Source organism: Scophthalmus maximus, chromosome 18 (genome assembly GCF_022379125.1).
Source record: "Scophthalmus maximus strain ysfricsl-2021 chromosome 18, ASM2237912v1, whole genome shotgun sequence".
In the NCBI taxonomy this organism is placed as follows: Eukaryota; Metazoa; Chordata; class Actinopteri; order Pleuronectiformes; family Scophthalmidae; genus Scophthalmus; species Scophthalmus maximus.
In genome coordinates, this window is record NC_061532.1 from 15982653 (window position 1) to 15994746 (window position 12094).

At 44.7% G+C, this 12094-nt stretch overlaps 1 protein-coding gene across 1 annotated transcript; it reads right to left on the reverse strand.

Moving 5' to 3' along the window:
• Positions 1 to 6087: 6087 nt before the first annotated feature.
• On the reverse strand, positions 6088 to 11755 carry LOC118290071 (cytosolic 5'-nucleotidase 1A). The gene is made up of 6 exons (XM_047328525.1): positions 11493 to 11755; positions 11153 to 11320; positions 8606 to 8735; positions 8322 to 8444; positions 7778 to 7962; positions 6088 to 7661 (listed from the first exon to the last, which is right to left on the reverse strand). The coding sequence occupies exons 1-6, from the start codon at positions 11598 to 11600 to the stop codon at positions 7296 to 7298; spliced, it is 1080 nt and encodes a 359-aa protein (XP_047184481.1). The 5' UTR covers positions 11601 to 11755; the 3' UTR covers positions 6088 to 7295.
• Between the last annotated feature and the right edge of the window lie 339 nt (positions 11756 to 12094).

A 12094-nucleotide genomic window follows, 5' to 3' on the forward strand; every position in this document is an offset into this window, starting at 1 on the left:
AATAAGAACATTGAGAGACATGACACGACCAGAATGAATTACATATCAAAAGTGCACAAGAGAAATAACAAAACTTCCACAACTGAAAGACCTTCAAAAGTTCATAAAGTCCACAAGAGTTCTAGATGGGACAGAATCGGGACAAATACAAAACTTTCATCCTATGTGAAATTTATTGTACAACATATGATTGCACAATTTGAATCTCGGTAATGTCAGATATTTCCACGGGTAATTCATTACTCAGTAAGACCCCTCTTGGTACAATATTACAGTGATATTTTCCCCCTTTTTCTGCTTTCTATATGCGACTGTTGGATTTTCCTGACGTATGTTAAACACACAGCTCTTCCTCCCTAATGCTAAATTAAACCACCCACTGATATACGCTCGCAATCTGTACGATGAAGACAGCTTCTCACATTCTGAACAGTGTATTCAAATGGGCATTCTGTAGCGCTGACGTTCATCAATATTCAGGTTGGTTACATAACTGCATCGATAACACCCCTGTCGGTTGGTGCATGGGAGGAGTATAAGAGATCGCGATTGGCAAGCGAGCGGCAGCGGTTTAGACAGAAATGAAACGCCACCAAACCCAACCGGCGCCACCGGAGGCTCCTTAAAGTGAAACCACGATTAAAGGCGGTGTCAAATCGATGCTGGTATGAAGTGTGAACTGAACGTGGAAGGCTCAGCGGAGGCTCTTCATCTACTAGAATATGCATCAGATGGAGGCCGCACAGTTCAGCCTCCGGCTCCGAGCATTTCCAACAAATGGCCCCTTTTTTTCTGCCGTGTGCTTTGGGTAACAATGTAAATTAGTCTTTCCTCCCGAAAAAAAAACCTAAAGTTGTATGCTTTGCTGCAAAGACTTTCTAAATCAGAAGACCTGCACTAATGCAAACCACTCGGATCCAATGTGATGTCTGGAGTATGTAGACCACAGAGCGGACCTTCAACTTGGCTTACCTTGTCTCTCCCCAAGAAATCCCCCCAGATCAGACAGGGATAACATACTGTACAGTGCATCTTGTCTTGCAGGAGCCAGACTGTTTCGGTCCCCGGGGATACCATTAGCGCCGAATCCGACATGTAGGGTTTCAGCCCCGGCTGGGTGGCCCCCGCTGTGCGCGTGCGTTCTTCCAGACTTGGGCCCCCCACACCCTGCGAGCTCGCCGGACACCCAGCGGACCACCGCGTCTGCTACCGGGGAGGAACAAGCCTTCAGACGGACGTATCTCTACATCATTTCCTCTCTGCTCTCATCTTCCTTCAGGCCCCTCTCCATTGTGCTGCCATTTCTCACTGTTTCCAGACCTTCCAGACGGGCTCAGGCCCCCGTCGATGATGAATGTCTGTAATAATCTCTCTTCAATCTCAGGAAGTGTGGAGGGGTGGGAGCCAATTTAGAACTATCGCCCTGATGGGGGAGACTGTCAGCCCACGGCGGCCCAGAGGTAATGGCGACGAAATGGATTCCTGCGACAAGCACAGAGGTGGGGATAATTGGTGATGCTTGCCTGCTCAGTGGTTGCACCTTGCTCCCCCCCCCCCGCCGCCCCCGCCCCCTCGCTGGCTAGTTGTGTCCCTGCCTGGCTGGTCTCAGCCCGCTGCAGGGGCCATGCTCTACATCCCTTGCTAAGCCTGCAGAAAAGACTGAATGCCACAGCGGATCAGCTCTGGCCGTGAAGAAGTGTGGCCTTGCGCAGCTCAGCTGTTACTATGGCAGTTTCCTTTTCTTTCTTTTTTCTTTTTTTATCTCCGCTCGGCCTGCACTTCTCGTCAGATCAGAGGCTGCTCTTCCATCTGTCCACACAGCCTCGTGCTTAAACACTTGCCGAACAGGAGGTCAGTGTGAGGTTGCCAAAAATGACAAAAGTCAATTTAACTTGTGACTGAATTATTATGGCAAAATGGCAACGAAGAACAGAAGAATTGCAGGGGACACATATTAAAGATGGCAGAGACAAAGAGCAGCCGATCCCCTTTGGCATAGACCAGATAAATCCAAAACGCTGGTAAGAAAAGTCATCTTCTCTTCTCGCTCGGCACCATTTCATGTTCCCGCTCCACAAACTCATGAAGTGTGTCAGCGAATTAATAGCTTGAGCACGAGAGCAACCTGACCTAAAACTTCAAGCAACGTGATATCGGCACGATCGCGCTCTCCCCCATCCTGCTCGTCCCTCAAAGCAAAAGGCAAAGCGGCTATTGATTTCAAGCTGTCAGAGACACGTTCAGAGAATCACTTAACCAGCTCCCATCTTTAGGTGCGCGTACTGGATGTGCGGGTACGGAGCCGTCTGTGTCCTGTATCTTCCCCCGAGTCTGTCAATAATGGCAAACAGGGGCTCTTGTGAAAAGCCAGGGCGGGGGAAACGGCCCGTCGATGAGGCATCGCTAATCCATCTCATGCAGAGACACTTGTCAATGCCGCTGGACCCGTGGGGTCGCTTTCAGAGAACCACACTGTGCAATCAAATGAGAACGGACTAAATTGAATAAGGGTCGGCCCCCTCGCGGAGGTGTGGAGGTGGGTTTCCTGGGATCCCTGCAGCACACACAGTGAGGTCCGCAACAACATCAGTCAGACAGCAATTACGGAAGCGCAGGACGCATACGACAAGGCCGATGGGCGTCCGTTTCAAACTGCGAGCGCGTTGGCACAGACGACGACAGTCTACACTTTAATCTTTACAAGGCAACCGCCGTCAGCTTTGTGCCGGATCAAAGACTCCGCGATGATGAACACATGAACACTCATATGAATTCTGCCGATTTACATCATCTCAATCTATAGCTTGAACGACTGTGGGTCTGGAATGGGCATACCCTGATTTCTATAAGGATGTTTCTACTGGGGAGTGGGGGACCAGCTGACCTCAATACATGTCATTATCACTGCACAGTCAACGGAGCCTTTATGTAAAAAACTAAACAAAACAGGGATTGTCTTAAATTCTATTAATGTACAGTATAATCTGATTACTTTGGTTTGTTTGGGACTATTTTCATCACCCAGAACTGTTCATAACCATTGTTCCAGGATATGTAATAACTCTTTCTGCTCAAGAATTACAGTATATTAGTCCAATAACTCATTTTTTAAATGTAATCATAATCTGTGTAATATAAAAGAAGCCTGCTTCTGTTGAATTACACAGCCACAAACAATATGCTTTGAGCCAAACGCAAATGCCAGCATGCTCATCCGCTCACAATGACAATGTTTACCTTGTTAACCATCTTAGCTTAGCATGTTAGCATGCTAACTTTTAACTAGCACTGAACACAAACTACAGCTAAAGCTATGATGGGAATGAAATCATCATTAGAATTAAATACCTAATTATAAATTTGGTATTTGGTTATAAATCAAATTAAAACTTTGAGCTGAAAAATGAAAGGCTCGCCTTAGAAGCATTGTCCGCACCATCGGTAATCCAGCCCTAAGAGAATCTGGCACTGGCTAGAGACCACTAGAGACGTAACTTAGGTTCATTATAATAAATGTCAATTATCTAAGTATGTTAAATAAATGTTCATAAGATATCCAGTATGTATGCACGGAGGTATCCACCAAGATGATGGCCAAATAAATTACATTCAAGAAAAACATCTACCTGCAAGTTTTCTGGCCACCAACCAAGAAAACATATTTAGAGCAAATTGCTTGTCAAGAAGATGAATGCAGCAGCATAGTATGAGAGTAGCGTTTCACAGTTATTCTTCGGTAACTTTTCTTGTGACACACGCACGCACACACACGCACACGCACGCACACGCACACGCAGGAAAAGAAAGGATGCCAATTATAGTAACTGTGTGATGAGGTTTCTCATACTGAGCCCCACGCTACCTTTGCCTCTAATCCTTTGTTATTAATTATATCTTCAACAAGCCTACACAGTTCTTGTGGAGTCAGCACCGAGTATCCATGGCAACAGCCAGTTGGTCCCAGCTCTCGGGGATGCGCACGCACGCACGCACGCACGCACACACACACGCACACACACACACACACTCTGTGGCCTGACAAAACCCGAACCTCGCTGCAAAGATGTTCCACTGACATGAGGAATAAGGCCGCTGTAGGACAACATTATAAAATCAAAATAAATTCAGACCCCCCCCCCCCCCCCCCCACACACACACACCTGAGCGCTTCCTTTTAAACCTCCTTATCGTCTCCTCCTGGTAGATGGAAACAATATTCGTCGTCATCCCTATAGTGACCAAATTAATTAAGACGCCTGTTGCTGAATTCATACATTACATAAACTGCAACAGGATGAAGAAGAAAAAAAGACGGTCACTAATAATCTGTCTCTAATGGGAAAACAGTGGGTTGTGGTGGATTGGAACTAAGGACATTCACTCAAGCACTGTTTAATTCAAGGTAGGCTTTTTTTTAAATTTCAGTATGTCCAAGTCATGCCACTTTCATGCTTTTACTTAACCGTCATAAATCTTGTGCATTTGAGTTTTGTTTCACGAACTACAGAAAAACCCTATTATGATTCCCCAGAAGCGGTAATGACATCATTACATTTGTTTGTTTTATCTGACTAACTCAAATATATTCAGTTTACTAAAATATAAAAAGCAGAAACCAGCAAAACTTTTTTTTCCTCAATTACAATAGTTGCAGATTAAGTTTCTGTGGATCAACTAGGCAATTAATTGACAAATGTTTGCAGTTGCATTTGAATAATTTCAATCTATTAATTTTTTTACAAATAAATCTGTTAATTTGCAGATTAAAGACATTCATATTTTGTTTAATATGACACTTTATTACAGACCTAACGATATGTAAAACTGTTAAGGTTATAGCCCATCCCCACCAACTTCAACATTAAATGCTACTTACATTGATGCAACAGCCTTCATGGATTCAATACAGAACAGTTTTCTGCATTAAGCAGATTATTCTTGAGTGTCACTGCTACTTTTACAGTACGTAGTGATTTTGAATTCAGGAACTCAGGAATACTCCCTCTCTTGATCTCTTTCCTCTAAAAATACAACTACTTCAAGACTGATGAATACACACTTTACATTAAGTCTTATTTTAGTCCAGAAGGATGAACCTCAGACATTTGGAATACACTGTATCTAGAACGGCAGGATATCTCATTAACGTCCAAATAGGCCTGATGTTAGATCTCTGAGGAGAGCGATTTGCATTCTGTTGTGGTTGCCGTGCTTCGCAGTGGTATTTTAGTACCTAGAATTAAATAGGCCGAGTGGGAGGTCAGTTGTAACACACGGAGGAAATATGTCTCAAAGCATTTCACACTGTGCAAGATGAGATTATTTTGGTCATTTGGGGTTTCCTATTTTCTTATATTTCACTTTTAAGTTTAAACAGGGGTTAGTGATGTTTTCCTCCTTTTAATTGGTTCTGTTGACTATTTATTTGCGTTGAGCAAGGGCAGCTCCCCGTGGGCTTTTTTTCTCCCTGTACATGTAAGATGATGAGAGATGCTCTCCATCCGCTGGCGCCGGGCAGATACTGAGGAACAGGGAGGTTTAAAGACAGGACAGATCTCCTTTAGGATACGCTGGCGACTATTTGGCTCCAGCCCAATTAATTTCACAAGGATGTGACTCCTCATCGATTTCTTTTAAATGCTGTAGGGCGATAAGACATCAGGGTGGACAATTACAGCTAAACAGCACCATCTACTGCTGAGATGGACGAAGACCTGAGGTGGGGGAAAAGCACCAGGAGCCTTTACTTGACTAAAAGTAACAATAGAAAAATTTAAATTGACTTACCTATATGTTAAAGTCCTGAAATCGAAATCCTTGCATTATCAGAAAAGTATTATCAGCAAGTCTTTTATTTTATAGCATTAATTACTAATACTGATGCATCAGTGTATGTTTAAATATTGTGACTTATCAGTGTATAAGAGCATTACATGTGATAATGTAGCAGTTGTCTAAGTGTACCACAAATGGATATACTCAAGTACAAGTACACAGGAATGAGGTACCTCAAGATTGTACTTAAGTACAGTACTTGAACACATGTACCTACTTTCTTTCCGTCTCTGAAAAAACAAAACAATCAGATGGCTGTCCTCCACATTTATTTATTAATTTACCACACGTCATCTGTGCTAAAAACACGTTTTTTCAAGCCATTTTTGCAATATGAAATACACATAAGGTCCATCTGCAAACATACATTATGTGGTCACTCCTCTATGAAGCCAAATGAGGTTACAGTGTGCTGCCTGGTGAACAGACACAGTTCAAAAGTGTAAACAACTCACAGAACATGACTGTGAACGTTAGAGTTTATCATATAACGTGTGAATATTGACAGCGAAAACAGTAACAAAGACGGACTGCATCAGTTTCCCTCGTCGGCCGCTTCGAGTAACCAACCTGATAGAAGTCCATTGTAAAACATTAAAGGGGCAGTAAGCCATTTTGGAGAAAGCTTGTTTCTCCCTTTGTTGTTGTTGTCGTGATTTTGCTGCTTGAGTGAACCCACGACTTCCTGTATGGGAGTGCGACGCACTAACCAAGCGGCGTTTACAAACTGCACTCGCAGTGTGGTGTGGTGCGGTCCGCACCATTATTTCTTTTTTTCTGATTTACAGAGCCAGGGCTGCGCCGAAAACACAGATTTTTGTCCCCCCGGCAAACACACAAAAGCGACAGCTAACGGACGGTGAGGAAATATTCGCAGAGGATTTTACAAAACGTGTACTTGCTTTAGAATCGCTTACTACCCCTATAAACCCAAATGTTAAAAAGACTCATTGAATATGCGATCTTATTGCCAGACAACAAAGAACATTGTACATTTTTTTTGCTAGATTTGGAAATGTATCTTCAATCTGGCAGGTGATTGAAAAAGAACTATGAAAAACCCAATATAGAAGAAAAAAAACAGCCGCACGAGCAGATTTACAATATTCTCCAATACTGCTCCTATATTGTAAGACTGATGACTAAAGCACAAAAAAATTTAGCAATAAACATGTGTTTATGGTAGAAAAAAATGTAAAGGCAATTTAATAAACGGAACAGAACAGGTACAGAGATGTGGTAACAAGGCACCAACAGGTTTTCAATCTGTTTCTTACCCAAAACAGCAGTGAGTGATGTAGTGTTTGGCACCGAGTGTGTCTCTTTGAAAAAATACATTCCCCCAGTCATCAACGATATCATATCAGAAACTAAAAAGAGTAGGAACCACTGTATAAAACCCCCCAAATTAGAAAAACCCTGTATCATCGCTCCATTACCTCCGAGAAGATGCGGTGAGTTTATTCCTTCTTCGCGGGCTGATTGATGAGCGTCCCCTTGTGGTACTTCTGTCCAATCCCGTAGGGCACGTGTGCGGAGACGGTGCCCATTTCCTTGGCGCCCTCGATGTGGAACATCTGGTCGTCAAAGTAGATGTGCGGCCGGATCTTCTGCAGCAGGGGCCCCTTGGGAGCCCCCGCCAGGAAGAGGGCCTCGTCGATCTCCAGGCCCCAGGTGCGCAGGGTCTTCAGCACGCGGGCCCCCGAGCTGGCGGCGCTGCGGGCCGTGACCAGGTAGGTCCGGATCGGGCAGTTTACGCGCTCGTTCTTGGCGTAGAATTTTCTCTGGAGTTTGCCCAGAGCCTCCAGGAAACACTTTAAAGGACCCTGAAGGGAAACACAGGTGATGATACACACATTGTGCAGTATGTGAAACATGACAAATCCAGAGTCTATTCAGTCTACTCCGTACAAAAAAAACAAAAACAGCAAACGTAGTTTACCTGCGCAAGAGGTTTGTTCTCAAATTCCTGCTCGTGCTCAAAGAACGTGTCCAGGCCGTGTTTCTTCACGATGATCTCCGACTCGTCCGAGAAGAGGACGGCGTCACCGTCAAACGCCACCCTCAGCTGCGTGTCGATCAGCTGAGTCTGCTTGTCCGCCGTGAACATTGTGGCTGCGGCGATTCCTAAAAGGGGGGGGGGGGGGGGGGGGGGGGGGGGGGGGGGGGGGGGACGAGGAGAAAGTACTTTACCCCTAAAGACGTCTTTCCTTTCGTGACGAATTAATCAATTTTCTTTCTGGTTCTTCTCCTGTTTTTTCTAGATGACAGGGAGCCATAAATCGCACGGCCGACTTGTGTCTCGCTGCACAGTGTGGGGTCCAGACTTTTTTCCAAACAGTGCGAGTGAGTCACCGTGCAAGTGTGTAAATATCAGTGAGCTAGAAAAAAAACATATCAGAGAGGCCGATATCGGGATCTGCTTCATGATACAACAGCGTTTAAAATAGGAGTTTTGATCATAATCCGGCGGCGGCGAAGCTCACCTTGGTCTATGGCCTCTATGACTTTCTCCGAGTCCTTGGAGAGGTAAAGGTTCGTCATGTAGGCCTTCAGGTACCCGATGGGACTCTTCCCTCCGGTCATGCAGAATCGCTCGATGGTCAAATCTGAAAGAACAGAAAGCACGTGCGGAAAAGAATTTCCCATCGCAATTATCCCACAACAGCTCTTCTCTCATCTCTAAGTGTGCAATCACTAGGCCGAGCGCGGCTCTTCATGAAGCCCGTTGCCGCCGCTAAACCAAGCATTGTTGACTCGAAAGGCGTACCGTAGTGATTGATGCTGTTTATGAGGCGCACTCCGACTTGGGCGTGGTTGTTGGTCATCAAGACGATGTCAAACAGCTCCTCGCTGTCTGGGTAGAGCTCCCTCAGCCGAGAGTTGACGTTCATCAGCGCCTGTGCAAGAGGAAGGAAAGGTTTACGTGAAGGAACCAGCGAGTGTTGTGTCAGAGTTGTTCAACCTGAGAGTTCAAAAAAGGGAACATCAAGGTATTACAACATTACAGAACATGCTTTATAAGCCACACAGGCCTTCGTCAGGAGGCTCTGTTCATCTGTGTGTGGACGTGTATTACACTGCTGACTAGTCAGGCAATATCTGCTTATTCAATATCGTTGTCGGCCATAAATATCCAGTTTTGATCAATCAGTTCATCACAAACTCACTGAACAACACTCGAGTTTCACGTCACATCCATGAAAACATTTCAAGGTTCTCTTGAACCACATTGGAAAATCAATAAACAGTACATTCCCCATGGCTGCTTGCAATATCGCATGTTGGTAATTACCACATTTGGGGAAAAAATGTATATAGTTCATCATGTACAGTGATAAATATCTTTGCTTTCAGGCCAAAATGTAAAAAGTGAGTCACTATTTAAAAAGAGCATTCTGGCTTAAAGGTGTATTTCACCGTGTTGTGACAGTAAAACACCAAACACAACAAAATTTGAATTCTTCTCCTAAACTTTTTTATTTTTATCTTTTATTTTTCCTGGCCGACATGAAGTGAGTGAAATAAGTGAAATTTGGAAATCCTCACAAAATACTTAGTATTCATATATATATATATATATATATATATAGCAATCATAATTACTTAAAATCTGATAATATGCCAAATTCTCATGTCATCAGATGACATTTTTTAAAACTCCATTCTTCAATCAAAAACATAGATTCATAACTTTTAAATAACAACTATACTTGAGATTTGGCTCATTTAAGAACCGATGTGACCTTTTCAAAACACCGTGGATCTAAACACATTTTATAGTCGACCTCTGCCGCTCGTTTCCCACTTCAACTGTTTCGCAGAGTGCTTAAAGCTGAAAGGATGCCTTTACTCTACAGGGCGATTGTGCAATCGATATAATTAACATTCTCCGGTGGGTCCGGGCAGGTTCACGGGCGGAGAAAGTCAAGTCAGGTCTTAAACCCACGGTTGCGGTAACGGATCTCTCGTCAGCGAGCGGCCGCACAGCAGCCGACGAGTACGAGAATCCTTTCACAGTGACAGGGGAGCGATCGCTCTTCCTGCGTTGTTCCCGTGAAACTGCCCGCGAATCATAGCCGGGAACCCATTCAGCGACGGTCGACCTCTGCACATCGATCAACCTGTTTGGGGGAAGTCGTACGGCACTCGTGCCGCCTCTCGTTGAGGAATGGTGCAGTTCCAGGACTCGTTGGGCTGCATTTCAAGAGCGAGTGAAGCCGTTCGGACGGGGAAGGAGAGCGTTGAGGTTTTAAACAGCTTGTTATTTTTCCCTCTCTCTTTTTTCTTTTTTTTTTCACATGCCGCTGTTTAGCAGGGAGACAGTTTGTGTTTGAATGCGGAATGTATGAATCAGTGAGGAGCCGCCATGAAATGAAAGAGGGGGATGGTATGACTTTGTTATATCTAGGGCTGCAACTAACGATTATTTTCATTAACGGATAATCTGTCGATTGGTCCATAAAGTGTCATGAAATGGTGAAAAATTACGATCGTGTTTCCCCAAACCCAGAGATGATGTCTTGTATTATTGTATGACATGCATATATATATATACATGCAGTATATATACATATATTTGTTTTCTTTTCTGTACTAATATGATATTGTAAAGTCGGGGCAGCACTAATAATATAATACGCATTATGCGTCTGCCTGCTCCTTCTCGAACGCATCCTTCTTTTGTCCTTTGATGGAATCTGAGTGAATTATATGTTTGCGTTTTATCTTTGAAATTTTTTCGGATTTTTGTTGTGGTTTTTGGTTGATGATGGTTCGAGACAAATAAAAATTCATTTCACTGTCATAGATGAGCAAAGAAACCAGAAAAATATTAACATTGAAGAAGCTGAAATCAGAGAATTTGGCCTTTTTTTTTTTTCATTAAAAACTACTTGAACTGATTAATCGATGGTCAAAATAGCTGGCGGTTAATTTAGTAGTCGATTACTTATCGATTGACTCTTGCAGCTCTTTAGGAAATGACCATGTCTTTTCTGAACGTCCTGGATGTGTGAGTGACAAGAGACACGCCGGGGGCGTGTCACCAGGTGTGACACCGATTTGAGTTGCAACAGAGAAAACTACACTTTACATGTACGGCTTGAAACTTGAAACCATGCTGTAGGTTTTTTTGAAATTATTATTTTATAGTTCTTCTACAGGATCATATGCACGTCAGGGACCACGCCCTAAAAAAACACCTGGCAGAGGCTGGCAGCAGGTAAAGGACCCTCCCCCACCCCCTCTCTCTCCGGGGGGGGGGGCTCTCGTCCCCCCCGCCGCCCCCCCCTCTCTCCCGGCCCTGTCACTGCACCTTGACGAAGGGGAACGCGGCGCCCGGTGCCAGCGGCTCGCTCTCGTGCTCCACCTGGTGCGCCACGTACTTCTCCAGCCCCTCCTCCTCGTAGATCTTCCTCTCGGCCACCATGTCGAAGAGGGTACGCGAGGAGACGGCGATGGTGACCGCGAACCGGGGTTTGGGCTGCGAGGAGATAAGAGACGTCAAACATCAGCTTCCGCTTTGGGACTGATGGTGATGATGATGATGATGATAATGATGATGGTGATGGTGATGGCGATGATGATGATCAAAAACTTCTGCCAGGAAGTGGACGCAGGGGGACACGCGCGCTCCTTGTCTATGAAACACTCACCGGTCTCGGTTTGTTCGTCTTGAGGTTGTCGAAGAAAGCCTTGGCCGCGGCCCAGTCCTTCTCCTCGCCGCTGTCGTCGGAGCCGCTGTCGGGCCTCATGTCACTCATGATGATGTTGGATGCCGAGTGAACTTCCTCCGCGTTCTCAGGCCAAACGCAGAGAGAGAGAGAGAGAGAGAGAGAGAGAGAGAGAGAGAGAGAGTGGAAAGGTGAGATGGTTAAAAACTTTGCGGAAACGGAGCGAGGGGGGAAAGAAAGCTCCTCCACAAGTGGGCGTGTCTTCCTGCCTGTGACGCAGAGAGACACGCCCCCTCGGGGCATCGCTTCACTCGGTTGGTTGGATGAGTGAGTCTATGTGGTCAGAAGTATGTGGACACTACTGCCTGCACACGCTGTGTACTTTGTCCACATTTGATTTTTTTTTTTTAGACGACACTTCAAACTTTGTTGCGACAGTCTGGGGAAAAGGCCCCTTCAGTGTTTTTATTTGACAGTGCCTTCCGGCATTGAGAGATGGTTTCCTGCAAAGACAGTATGTACATATATATATATATATAAAGTTGAAGGAAAGGCAACTCGCCAGAAAAGAGTCAATTTATCTT

Coding starts and splice junctions, on each gene's coding strand:
- LOC118290071 (XM_047328525.1), bottom strand. CDS start 11,600: ATGAGTGACATGAGGCCCGACAGCGGCTCCGACGACAGCGGCGAGGAG. Junction 8,445..8,605: donor AAACAGCATCAATCACTACG/GTACGCCTTTCG, acceptor CTGTTCTTTCAG/ATTTGACCATCGAGCGATTC. Junction 7,963..8,321: donor CATAGAGGCCATAGACCAAG/GTGAGCTTCGCC, acceptor CCCCCCTTTTAG/GAATCGCCGCAGCCACAATG.